This window comes from Dermacentor albipictus, chromosome 2, assembly GCF_038994185.2.
Source record: "Dermacentor albipictus isolate Rhodes 1998 colony chromosome 2, USDA_Dalb.pri_finalv2, whole genome shotgun sequence".
Taxonomy (NCBI): Eukaryota; Metazoa; Arthropoda; class Arachnida; order Ixodida; family Ixodidae; genus Dermacentor; species Dermacentor albipictus.
The window spans coordinates 166,958,294-166,972,670 of NC_091822.1; the positions used below are offsets into that span (position 1 = coordinate 166,958,294).

General features: G+C 47.3%; 1 protein-coding gene across 1 annotated transcript in view; it reads left to right on the forward strand.

Annotated features, from left to right (window-relative positions):
* The first annotated feature begins 4,060 nt into the window (after nucleotides 1-4,060).
* LOC135910681 (carbonic anhydrase-like) overlaps nucleotides 4,061-14,377 on the forward strand; it is a 130,667-nt gene continuing 120,350 nt past the window's right edge. Inside the window, exon 1 of the mRNA XM_065442721.2 lies at nucleotides 4,061-4,312. Coding sequence (XP_065298793.1) covers nucleotides 4,252-4,312 — 61 coding nt within the window. The 5' untranslated portion in view covers nucleotides 4,061-4,251. The remainder of the gene's footprint in view (nucleotides 4,313-14,377) is intronic.

Below are 14,377 nucleotides of genomic sequence, written 5' to 3' on the forward strand. Positions count from 1 at the left end.
ACACAAGTGCTGAGTACAAACGCTTTTCGCGTCTTTTCAGTTTTAAGGGCCAAGAATTTTAGTGGGACATGAACCTTTATTCGTTGAAGTGGTCACGTTAAAGCGCTAATGCAAATGAGTGCATTGCTTGGGGAGGTTTTCCCGTCATAGGCACTTTCAGCAGAAGGATCTGCTTACGCCTGCTTAACGCGCGTACAAGGCTTTCTCGCGTGTTTTCCTACTTAACTCTCCCGCTTTTTTGGCAGAGTGGGCGGCGAACACATCAAGTATGCATTAGGCACTCTTCGAGGGTCTCTAGCGTGGAGAGCTTAATTTGCGTTTTCTGACCGCATGCAATATGTCTAGAGTGCGACGAACAGCGGCATTTGTCGTCCTGTGCTCAAATACAGACGTGCGGTTGGTAAATTCGACGCGCTTTCCGATTTCCGCCATTTTGAGAAGCATGGTACAAAGCGGTAGAGCGCAGAATGCCTGCAGCAGTCTCCGCAGCTGCAAGCTCAACTCGCACGTTGCAAATGTTGTTCGTTTTTGGTATTCCGGTGTGTCTATGTTATTTTTTTTATTCAGTACAACTTTTACAGCTGTTGTGGGAGGACAGATAGTTGGGACAGGAAGTAGCGATCGAAAGCTCGGGGTCAAAAGACTGCGTATTCGTGGAGTCTACAGCTGTGCTTATGAGCTCCATGGTTATTGCAGCGTAAACAATAGCGCCGCGCTGGTTACGCAGACAATTACGTTGGAGCATAACCCTACTCACGTAAAAGCGAAACGCACGCTCGCTCGCTCGCTCGCTCACTCGCTCACTCACTCACTCACTCACTCACTCACTCACTCACTCACTCACTCACTCACTCACTCACTCACTCACTCACTCACTCACTCACTCACTCACTCACTCACTCACTCACTCACTCACTCACTCACTCACTCACTCACTCACTCACTCACTCACTCACTCACTCACTCACTCACTCACTCACTCACTCACTCACTCAGCCACACACTGTTTTGCATGCACACAGAAGCGCTGGTCCACACAAGTTTTCAAATAAGGCCCGGCAGTGCAGGCTTGGAGCAACGGGTCCGAGTTGGGCTAGGGCTTCAGATGGGCGCCGGGCCCGGATCACAGAATCAGGTCCGTTCAGTTTTATACTCTGTAATATTTGCGACGCGCCTCAAATACTCCATCTGCTTACGGATTTAAAAACGTCCAAGTAGTGTCTTGCCAAAGCTGGCTTCGCCACAATAAGGATCTTCGTGGGGAAAAGCCCGCTTCTCGTATTGGGAAGGCATGTGTGTTTATTAGTTGGCTTTTGTGTGTGTGCGCGCGTAACCAAGAACGTAAGAGTGGCTCATTTGAGCGCTGCTGAAAATAAATAAATTATTAAGCAATTAATTAAACCTGGGCTCTCTCATTCCTGAGACCAGCGCTCAACGGATCACACAACGGATCGAGTAGCTACTGGCACTAAGAAGCTATATTCCCTCTGCTCAAGTATGATGGTGATGATTGCAGCGTCTAGTAATAAAATAGTGACAGAACAGCTACATGCCGCAGCAACGGCGAAAGAGAGCGAAGGCGAAAACACACACGCGTATTGCGTGTCGCACTTCAGTTGCATACACGCGTTCATTCTCTATCCAGACGCGCGCGCGCACGAACACACACACACACACACACACGCACACACACACACACACACACACACACACACACACACACACACACACACACACACACACACACACACACACACACGCACGCACGCACGCACGCACGCACCTTGGAAGTCGCCTGTTTGTGCGTGTACAAAACATAGGAACTAGTGTACAACTGTGATAGTCGAATGCGCAAATCGCAGAGTTTGCGTTCAGAATGCTTTCCTCTTTCGGCCAGCCTTCACAGTCATGTTTCCATGCTTGCCATCCATTACGATTCTTTACATCCTTCCCAGTTATTACGTTATTGCTGGTGTTGCTTGTTGTTCGTGTTTTCCCTTACATAAGAGCTGTGTAGCCTCGCAGAATTTTCTCCTGAATTAGCTCCATCGGAGCATCTCCCAGGTAGAAATACTGTCATCTGCAAAACTGTGAACTACTGAGCGTGTTCCTATTTCACAGTATTTTCCCCTTACTTTCGGAACCGATGTCTGCACGTACTCTGGTATACTTTCTTCCGTGCCTTCCCTTGAGCATAAAGACTCCTGCTCCTGTTCTTACACCTTTTTCAGCGTTTTCCACTTACTTTAGGTGCGTTGTTTGCCTCTACGTGTTTTGTATTCTATATTGTGCCTTGATTTGAACATTAAGACATGTGTTCACTGTTTTCAATGTTTTCCAGTGGTTTTTTTCGCTTTAATTTCTTGTCAGGTTAAATCGTAGAGCGACCACATCAGAAAGGCACTGGTCCCGGGTTCAATACCCGGACCGGCACAAATTTTCCTTCAACTGCGACGACGCTTGCTTTTTCAGAAATCCCTGTTGGCTTTCCTTTCTAGCTTCGTATTACAGTCGGGTGAGCGACAATTTTTTTCTTTCGTATGAGCCTTCCTCCACCTTGCGGGCTTCCGCAGAACTGATTCGCTCACGTCAATATAAGAAGGACGCCTGAAAAATAGCACTATAAGTAAACGCTTTGCGAAACCGATAATGTACTTGAAATGTTTAGAATTAATGACCGGTATGCTCTTCATGCAGAATACACACAGGTGCAAGCGTTTGAACGACGGAGTCATCAACCATGCGAAGCCTACCACGTGTGCAGGTGCCAGCAGTCTGCTACTTTTTACCCCCGTTCCAGCTTGCGCACTTTAACTTTGTGACTGTCGTTAGCGAAAGCCATGAAAATTGGTTTTTCGTAAGCTGCATATTTATTTTATTTTTTATTAAGAGTATATTATTTATCAAGAGTATTTTATTTTTTATCAAGAGAAATTTTTTTCTGACGAGCAGGTGATGACGCAATCGACTCAGCTACGCAGGTGCCTTAGCATTTCCCGTGCAGTGCTTCACAAAGAGTGAAAGCGGAAACGGCGCACCTGAACTTCCGCTGAGAGAAACGCGAACGGCAGGCAGCGTTGACAATGACCGGAAGCTTCCTGCCCTCGTAGCGAGAGTTCGCATAAATATTTCAGGATGCCTGCGTTGGAAGAATAAACGACGTCATCCGTAGTGCATATCTAATTTCACGCTGTGCTTGTTGAATGTTTGAATGCTGGAGCCTGTTAGGGAGCTTCATTATGCCTTCTATTGTTATGCAAACTACATCCCCCCTCTTCCCCCCCCCTCCACACATACATGCGGCTCCTCTTCTGTTATGATAAACGACATTCAGAAGTAACGCACAAACCGAACGCCGTGATCGAATCGTCCTGAGAGGGAACGTAAGAAGGCCGGCTAACTCGAAATTTCAATTACGAGACAATGAACGCAGCGTACGATAAGAGCGAAGGACGGTGCGGATTTGTAAGACTGGGGAACTAAGGTCACCATAGATCGCATATATTCAAAACAAAAACGTACAGCGTTCGTATAACATCACCACTCCGACCAGCGAGAAACGGGGACAGACCGCAAGTAAAATAACAATCTGGTTATCGTGGTTCATGCACTAGAAAGCACTACGGAACCCATAAGAGCGATTGCCATCGTCAAGTAAAAAAAAGGGGCAAGAAAAAAAGAAACAGAAAAATACAGAAAAATAGAGAAGGAAAGCGAATGTTGATAAGAGCAACGCCTTTTTCATATGTCGACGCACGCCAGGCAGCGCGGCGTGCTACACTCGGTAAAGTATTTCAACTTTGCCGCCCTACGGGCTACCGGCAGCCGTCAAACGAACCGCGTCGTCTGCTCCCGCGCTCGCCTTCCTCATTGGTTAGTATTGGTCGCGTGACCTCTGACGCCAAGTAGGCGCGTCGCCGGCCGCACTCGCTTTCGTAGCGGAGGGCGCGCGCGCGTCGGTCGACTCCGCCGCCTCTTCTCTTTCCTCCCTCTCTCTCTCTCTCTCTCTCTCTCGGCGAAGCTGCCTGCGGGTCTGCTCCCGCCCCTCCGCGTGACAGCAGCCGGCGGGCGCGCGAGAGGGACCACTTTTTAAGCGTGGCCGCGGGGAATCCTGCCAACAGTTTCGCTTTTCATGCTGCCGGAGAGGAGCAGCATAGCCGCTTGGGGCTTGTTTGAGAGGTCGCCTTCTCAAGTGCACGACACCACACTCGTCGCTCCCCTCACGTCGCCGCCGTACCGGGACTTTAGACCATGCTGGCGGCACCGACCCCTCTCCTAGTGCTCGCCGTTCTGATCGCGGTGGCGGACAGAGGTGAGAGCGCGCTGGCTATGCATCTGGCTGCGTCTCAAAACACGCGCGCGTGTTTACGTCTGCAGCGACGACCTGGGGGCCGCATGCGGGCCTCGTGTCGGTTTGGGCGTGCGCGGCTGCGTGTGGCACCGGGCTCCGAAACAATGGCTTCGGGGAGGTGTGTTCGTGCCTCTTCGTACCGGCCGGAACTGCGTGGAAACGAGACAGTTCGCTGTGTAGGTGGAGGGGGCGAGCCAACTGGGGTATTCGGATTGGATAGCGAAACGTTTGTTTCTCGGTGGACCGACATAACGCGGAGAACGTTTGGAATCACCTGCCGTGAGCTTAAGGGATGGTAAGGAGGGGCTAATAAAAGAAACAAAGAAATGAAGCGAAGAATTTGTATTTGCGTATTGACACCTGAATTTCGTCTACATTAACTGTGTTCGTAATCAATCTCCAAGCATGATGTTTCAGTAGGCGTGCCAAAATTTTATGTTAAAGCACAAACTGATGCTTATAACTGGACATGCGTAGCACTGAGCTCCATCCAACGTAGGTGTTTGCAATTTGCTTACGTGTAGACATGTAGGCGCGTAGGAACGGGACTACGCTGACATTCGAGTGGAAGACTATTCACCATCGCGTCATTCACGACATAACCTCTGCCCGACAAAACAACGTACGCAAATTAAAAAAAAAAAGTTGCGAAATGTTTTTCTATACCAAATGCCTGATACCTGAACAGTGAGACAAATTACGACTCCTATATGGAGTACGACAGGAGTTGAAGCAACAATGAGAATGAAAGTGCTCCTCTCAATTTGGAGGAGAGTGGTGCGAGCTCTTTGCTTCAGTAGATGCATCGCATAAGTTCGGGCAAATTATACCGGAGGGCACGCGCGAAGCGCCCATTGTGAGCTTCACCCTTGGTGCTTGCTATGAGGTCACGGGTCCCAATTGTCGGGCATTCCGAACGCGTTGTCCATGCATTCCCTATCTGTCACCGGGGGATGCTTGTGCAACCGCGACACACTTACCAAGGGGCGCCGATATTAATGTCGTCATTTTCATTTCGTGGCCGATATCCGCCCACTTAGGGGATCGGGAATATTTGGGTGGATAAAGCAAAATTATGTCGGAGCCGGCCGAACTGTCACATTTCTCTTTCTCTTCTTTCTATTTTAAGTAAAAAAAAAAAGCCGGGTGTTACACTGTCTGTTTCGATGCCATGACCCAGAGTTATAAAAATCGAGCATGGCACTGTCACAACATTGACGTTTATTTGAGTGGACTTAAATACTACAATGTCGAATTCGACCCGGCATGCCCGACTTCGTATACACTCGCGCTGTGGCTCCTGGTACTCGAACCCTCCTACAATTAAGGCTCCTTCTAAGACGCGTACTCGCATTCCTGCACTCTCTACGAATAGCAGCGACGAAGTTCAAGCGAACGAGGCGTTCTTCACAGAGATTCTCCCTGCGAATCACCGCGATGTCAGCGAAGGTTATTATCCCGTCCTCGAGATGCGTAGATCTGAACATGTTTTGCAACATGAATCCGTCGTCCTTTCATCTCTATAGGCGGGATTTAATTAAGGGTATTTTCCAGTTGGGAGTTCCCTTCCCCCGTTTGCCAAGCAAAAATAGACCGCCGACGACACAACCTAGGTCTGTAAACATGCTCGAGGCTGACTATACCACCGACTGCCGAATAATAAGGAAGGGCCCCGCGAACGCGTATACATAGAAACACATTGACGCGAAGGTTTTCTGCGTGTAGGCTCGTATGTAGGCATCACAGCGCGGGACTCCGCAATAACGGGGTCTGGTGCACCGGAGATAAGGCTGCTCGCCCACGTCGGCCCCAATGCATGAAGAAGCTAGCGTCACCTTCCGCACGGTGTGTCCGTGTCGGCGCGTGCCCTCCAATGAAAACGCGCTGATTTCTTCGGGTGCGTTCCTTAATGAGCGGCGTCGACAGTTGTCAGTTCCGTGCAAACTTTGTCGGACGCGCGCGAGCAGCCATTACGCAACGTTGACGACGCGCCCAAGTTCCGGCTTACACGTGGCTGCCCGCACGAACAAGCTGCGTGTGGTTGCACCGTAGCTCTTGAAACCTGGCATCCCGTATAACTGGGTAATGCTGCTGGAATCGCTGATATCGTTTGGGTTTTGACGCTCCGTCGGTTAGGTTTCGTCGTGGTATAGGCCTGACTTCTATAGGTGGGATCGACCTTTTTTGAACAGGAAGAGTGCTGACGACGTGTGCAGTAACTCCCCCCACCCCCTGCCCTCGCCCCCTCCCCCAAAAGAAGAAGAAAGAGAACAACTTGAAGGGGGAAAAAAGAAAGAAATAGGCACGTTATCCACAGAAAGTAAGAGGCAGAGAAGTGACTGAAAACGGCGGTTTTTATTGTGCCGTTTCCTCTGTGTCCCAGCTGCAGCTGTTCGTGTGCGCTCGACTAATAACGCGGCTCGGATAATATATACTCCGCACCGCCCATGCGGTTAGCCATGATTTGTCCGCATGCTTTTCCTCAATATCAAAAACCACCTGAGAAAGTTCACACGGACAGCATAGAACCACGGCTGTGAGAGCTGTGCGCGCCCTGCGCGGGTGTGTCAGACTTGTACGAAGTGAATGACATGTAATTAATTATTTGTGATCAGTTACATTATACCCGCCGTGGTTGCTCAGTGGCTATGGTGTTGGGCTGCTGAGCACGAGGTCGCGGGATCGAATCCCGGAAACGGCGGCCGCATTTCGATGGGGGCGAAATGCGAAAACACCCGTGTACTTAGATTTAGGTGCACGTTAAAGAACCCCACGTGGTCGAAATTTCCGGAGTCCTCCACTACGGCGTGTCTCATAATCAGAAAGTGGTTTTGGCACATAAAACCCCATAATTAAAAAAAATATCAGTTACATTATCCGTAGTTTTGTAATTGGTCGATTACTTCTTCACACGCACACACACACAACGCGAACGACGCAACTTTTCGAACTCGAACACGGTGGGAACGAATCAAATCAAATCATTTTATTTCCCTGAAAGAGACTACAGTGCAGAACGCACGCGGTCGTTCCACGCGGGGCTTTCGCGCATGCGCATTTTCGAACAGTCTGCAGTTTCCTCATCTTATACGGACGCTTCCACCAGATGTTGGCCGACGAACTGAAACTGCGATGGAATGTATGTGTCGATAGCGACGGCCACTTCGGACGTTCATGTCAGGAAATCACAAACGGAAGATTTTTTTCTTTTTTTTTTTGCTTGTTTCTTCAGCCTTTCATTGGCCCTACCGGGAGGAGAGCCTTGTGCGAGTCGCCCGACAGAAATGAAACACTGCGCTTCGTAGCAGACCCAAACGAGAGAGCATCGCGGCGTTGACGTAACCACAATCTTGTGAGCGTGGTTTTCAACGTTTTCAAGTTACAACGCCACAATTCCCTCCAGCGTTGCACACACGGAGCGAGTTTCCATTATCGTTGGCTGATGTCTCCACGAAAGAGAGAGAGAGATGACCGGTGGGAAATTTTGAAAAGCATTGGTTAGTGAAGGTAAACAATGCGTGCAGGACCCCAGAAAACGCATTGAAAGTGTCAGGCCAGCTCGTTCTATTTGCTGCCTGTGTGCAACATTAATGAAGGGTCGAATAAAAAAAAAGGCGACGTAGAAGTAATCGATTACTTTTTACTAACTTCTCAATTACTTTCGTGGTGGCAGTATTTGGTAACTGCAATCAATTACATACTTTTTTGATGAAGTAATTGTAATTATAATCGGGTGTACTTTCTCTGTGACGTGTGTAAGTCTGGTGTGCGTCCGTGCGTGCATGCGACTTGAACGTTCTTAGAATATTCGCAACGTTGCCAGCACGCGAAACAATACTCCTTACTTACCGTAATGCGCAAGAGAGTGGCGATTCGAAATGGCGCATAGCAAAATGGCGCGCATGCCTCTTCATTATCTCTTGCTGTCTTTTTTTTACCCCGCGTGCCATCTGATCTTTTACCTCAAGTTATCTCGCGAAAATAACATTTCTCTTAATGTTATCTATATTCTCAGGTTTTGAGATATTGAACGTCGCACAATATTGCAGCTCGCTTTACCAGCCTCGAATCTCGCCTATTCATCGATTGCGGCTTATCTAAAAAAAAAAAAGGAAACTTATCGTGATGTTTTCTATCATGTCACATTGTGGAGCATGGCGTGTTGGACAATGCCAGGTTGTTTTCCGGCACCGAATCTCGATCCGCTGTCTATTGTCGGTCTGCTATCGCAAAACGGTGCTGTCACAAGCGGTGTAGTAATAGCTGTACTATGTTTGAGGCACGTACTACTTTCCCAGCGTTCTTCGTCGTACATCTCCTCTCCCAACCATGTTCGAACGCGTCCTGTTCCGTACAACCGAGAACTGTCCTTTTCTTAACGATCCCCAGCGTAAATATAGAACGCGACTTGCCCTTCGGATGTGAGCGAAGCGAAAGTGCGCGACCTGTCTGCCGACTTATTTTCACGTCTTGCGTGTACAAAGCGCTTAGCTCACGAGAGCTGTCGGCACGTCTCTGTCATCGAAGCGTTATACGGTATGGAGAACCCGGCCGCTTATCGGAACGCCTCAAGGGTGCGGATTATTTCTCGTGCGATACCAAGGAGCCACCACCGCCTCCGCGATAGCGCAGATTGAGTGCACTTTCGATGCTTTGATGGGCGGACGAGAAAGAAAGGTGTCGGTGTTATCTCGTTCTGATAGGTTGGGCGAACTTTGTCAAAGGTGTTTACGCACGTGCTCGTGTACCAGGGGCCTGCCGCAGATACGTTCCAATGGCTTCAATACGTGACCTTATCAGGAGCTGCCGCGACCATATTTGGCGGACTACTAAAAGGGCTTTATCCTTATTACGTGAACATTCTAGTGCTCGTGGTTTGTGTGCGAACAATTAAAGGAATCTTATTGCTTCATTGTTTCATGGATACACGTGAACCTCACTGCAGTGGCAGTTTTAAAGGGAGTGGGCGTGTGTTCGTCTGTATTTCACTTTGACGCAGCCTTAGGCGAAGTCTATTACTGAGAAAGGTCCGGAATGACACTGCCCCGAAGAACAGGCATGGCCACCCGTTAAACGTTCAGAGTCGGTATACGGAGCTCTGATAACGAGGAAGGTATTATTATTATTACTACTACTACTACTACTACTACTACTACTACTACTACTACTACTACTACTACTACTACTACTACTACTTCTATTTTATATGAAAACGCACGTGTACTATGGAAAGAGATGGAAACGGGGAGGGAGCAGGCTGGCAACTGTCACCGAGAGGTGCACAGCGCCTGCCCACTCTTTAGGGAGGAGTGAATAAAAAAAAAGTAGTCTACTGCTTAGCACAGCTAATTCTGGAAAGTTATGCGACCGCATACTTTGCATGTGATTATAGTGACGTCCCAACATCGTAACACGCGTTCCTCACAAGCAGACCTTGCACTCTCAATTATCAAAGTAACGTTTCTGTACATATCGTATCTTTATCCAACTTGCGATTTCGTGCACGCTGTGACGCTGTCGCGCGCGGTCAACGCACCTCGAGTTAGATATGTCCAAAGTCCGTGAAGTTTGCCCAATAACGCTTTAAAACAATGCATGGCCGATGGTAGGACAGAACCTGTCTCTTCCAGCAGGGCAGCCAAACGCCCTAAGTATTCGCGCACGATCGCAGGCATACTTACATTGTGCCAAAGTCGCACGTTAAAAAACTCAGTGAAGAAGGATGACCAGCGAAGCTGTGTACGTGGGCCCCTTAATGGCGAACTGCACCTCCCCCGCGGGTAGGCCCGGCATTGCACTATCTTCGGGATCGGCCCACGTGCGAAAAATTGTTGGTCTACGCGCCAGATCCTAGCCATAGACAGCTTCGCTGTGAAAGCCTGGTGTGTGCGCCACGTGCCAGGTTCACGCGTTGCACTTTCCCATCGTGACAGTTTGCTCTTTGAGACGCTGTGTTAAACTGCTCTGCCCACGAAGTTAGTACACATGTTTCGTCTGATGAATACCTACAAAGTGGGCCAATCCATAGAGAAAGAAATTGAACAAGAGGGGACACTCTTCAAAAACTGACAACAGGAAACACGTCACGCCTAGTTTCATTTCAACTCCATCCGTTAGTTGAGGCGAGCATCAGAAATGAAGAATGTGAAGTAAACTTACAGACAACGTTTTAGTTTTGCGTGTAAATTAACTTATACTTCGTGACTTACATTCCTTGCGTTGCCAAGCTAGCTAGTGTCCGTTCATGTTGAAATATCTCTATGGCCATAGCCAGCTAAATGCAGCGAACAGGAACCGCCCTCGCGAGGATAAAGAGCAGCACGAGTGCGTTAGAATCTAAGCCTGCAGACTTTCAACACGTTTCCTCGGTACATAACGACAACTTTACTAATCAAGATTGCCGTAAGTTGTGCGAAAAATTTTACGTGGTAGTCTTGAAGCGAACTGCGCATGTCTTTTATCTCAAAACTTGAAAATAGACTGTCGGCACAGTAAAACAACTTAAAAACGCGCTTTGTATTCCGGCGCAGTAGACTGATAAGGCCCGTGACCGAAAGTTTCTTGGGACCGCACCCTCGCTGCTGTTATCGCGAGGGCGAAAAGTGAAAAAGGAATAGTTAGGTGGTTGCCGGTAGCGGCTGGCTGACCTTTAAATTATTTTGTTTTGTATTACCAATAGATGACACATGTTTTTCTTTTCAAGCGTAAATTAGATAAAAGGCTTTTGTTCGGCGTGCAACTTCAATGCGCAACATAAGCTGCTTTTGCAAAATGCTGAGATTTAAAAAATATTTTATAAGGATCTACGTAGGTAAGTTGAGAAATTAAGTAGGTTGTATAAAGTGGTATCTCGTGGCCCTGTCTTAACGTTTGGCCTTCGCGATATATCGTGAGTTTCCGGGGATCTCAGGTGTCTTTGTCATATCATCATTGTCCATAGCCATTGTGCGCACTGTATATATTGAACAATATAATATACATATGACGATTAGTCCATGCTTAACTGTACTTTTCCATGGGTCTGTGTTGTTATATTTTAATGAGCGAAGACTCGGACACTACTGTGGGAGCGTGTCATGTATACAATCCTTCGTTTCTCGTATTTGTTATCGTCCTCGTGCCATTTTGCCGTGATGGTGACTCAGTGTTCGTGTCGTCCCTTGTTCAAATAAACTTTTTCTAAACATATCCACACTTAAGGGCGACAGATTTGTATGCATAACTTCCAAAGTATATGTAAATGGCAGCGAAGCTTCCGTAAAAGCACGCATTTCAAGAAAATGTCGGGTCGTTGCAACCGTCGCCATCTACGTGTCGGGGTCGGGGGAACAGCTAGCAAAGGATAAAGAATTACAAGTGACGAATTACAAGATCTCATTAATTTTTGAATTTCTTTAGCGTCCCGCATTTCGACCGCTACGCCAGCAGTTATCCAGCATGCTATTAAACTATAGGAGTGACGTATGTCCTAATGTGAACATAATAAGGCTGCTATTGACTGCAATAAGTGCTCCACTAGGTTCCTTAGGGAGGTGAGCGAACAGGATGGAAATAAATTGCAGTGCCACAGAGGTTTCGAAAGCAACTTCACCTTTATTCGTCTAGAATAATGCAACCAGTGAAATCGAGCAAATAAAACACGTTTCACTGAATTAAAAGTACTATGGCCAGCACACAGTCGTACTGTATAGCAACATATACGAAGCCTCTCCACAGAATCACCCGCCACTCCGCGCCACACCATGTATTCATATCTAACAGTTAGCGACAAGACACCGTTACCCCACGTTATAATTTACAAAAAAAATCGACTTACTAATTTTTCTGGTCGTCGGACACTCAGAGCCGGTGTTACGGAGAGTGAACAAACATTGCGCGACGTTTCTTCACGGAACGTTCCGCACTTATCGTCACGACGAGACAAAGTGCGTGGCACGCCGCAGCGTGAACTTGCAGGATAACCAAAAGGACTTCTTCTTGGGCAAGTTGGTGCTTAGATTTCCTAAGTATACTTCGTGGCGCAAAATACATTTCTTGAAAAGGAACAGAAGAGAGACAGTGAAGCGCTTCACTGTCTCCCTTTCTTCTGTCCCTTTTCAAGAAATGTATTTTGCGCCACAAGGTATACCTAGGAAATCGCAGGATAACAACAAGCCTCCACTCGCACCTTTCGCCGATGAGTGCCGTGCGCTAGATCATGCGTGATTTGAAGGGAAGCGCACGCCACACTTTCAACAAACACGTCAGGAAAAAAAAAAAGTGCTCGGATGAAACCGTCGCGTTCAAGTGAGCAACGCCATTCCGCATGACATAATAGCCGGTTTGCACAGTCTTGCCGAGTTTGGTTTGGTTTGGTGCCTGCGGATATGGCTGAAACCACTACGGAGGATCGGCCATGAATCGGGTGGCAGTAGGTAAAGAGGGAAGAATGCTTAAATAGAATTGTGTAATTGAAAAATGATAATAAATGAATACTAATCGTTAATATCAATTTTCAGGCTATGTTATTTCAAAACTTCAGGCTAATATTTTTGTGTTCGTATTAAAGAAAGTAAACCGATGAAATTAACAGGGCAGCCCCTTTGTTACCGCTTAAGTATGGCATCACATACGTTCCTATTGCAGGATCCTGGTGCCGACGTCCGAAGAGACAGTATCATAGGGAGCGTAATGATCAATCCAAGTTGGCGGAGGGGAGCGTTTAGAAGCCGTTTTCTGTGCACGTTGAACCTACGAAACTGTATAAAGAACTAGTCCATAGTTTCAGGTTCGTTGCAATAAAGACAATGAGGAGAAGGTTCAAAATCAGACCTTGGAGAATAAAAATTAAGCATCGGTATTCGGCCAACGCATTATCGTGAATGAAACTTGAAATATTATTGTTAAACACCATCTGCTGTGCCAAGGGAATCTAAGGTGATGAAAATCGGTGTTATTTAATGCACATGATTTGTCATCTTTTTTTTAGACACAATATATATATATATATTTTTAAATCTTGCAGCCGTGATGTATGCCGAAAGTTTTGTCTTAGCGCCAGAATGGCGGGTAGTTAGGGGTCACCGAGAATGAACTTATAAATTGTGAAACATGAAAAATGGCATTTGTTGCTTTAGTACAGCGAAAATATTTGAAACGGAATATTTGCTCGTGTGACAGTATTCTGATTAAAAATTTCCGAAAATATTTTTTCACATAGGTTTTTCATAGGTTTCACCACCAAAGTGACGAGATTAGTTTGAATTAAAAAGCTGTTTCAAAAGAAGCCCAAGTAAACGGAACGGTTCTTCTTTTTTCAAGGATATCTGAGAAACAATCCGAATACATTTGCGGTGGTGGTTGTGATGCGCTGTAGCCGCAGGCGGGTTTATCCTGACTATCTATCGGCCGGCAAATGCGCCGCCTCAGCGTCTCTTGCGGTGTGACTTGGATGTTTACTACCTGTACGTACAAGCAGATCAGTGCCTCTCTATTAGAAATGTAAGAAGGCGTGAAGCTTTCTTGCGGGCAATGGCGGATCCTTCTTGAAACGCAAGGTGTTGTACGCACGCACGTGGGACGTCTTTCTTTTGAAGATTCTCAAGGAGAGCGACCGTTCCTTCAACCACAGTATAGCTTGGGTGCGACCGCAGAAACTGTATAAAAAGGAAACAACTATTGGGGTTTCACGTGCCGAAACCACGATGTGATTACGAGGCTCGCCGTAGTGCGAGACTCCGGATTAATATCGACCACCCGTGTACTGCGAGATGCAATTCACAGTACACGAGTATTATTATTATTATTTTTTTTGCATCTGATCCCGGCCGCGCCCTCTGGCTTAGCAGCGCTACATCAAAGCCACTCTGCCATCCGGCGTCAGGCGACAGAAAGGTTGTTCAGCACAATGCGTTGGCGGGCTAGATGGTGCGAATCCATGAATACTTTGTTTAGCGCAAAACGACAGACACAAGAAAGACGACAGGACAAGGCGCTACTCTCAACTCCGAGTTGAGAGTAGCGCCTTGTCCTGTCGTCTTTCTTGTG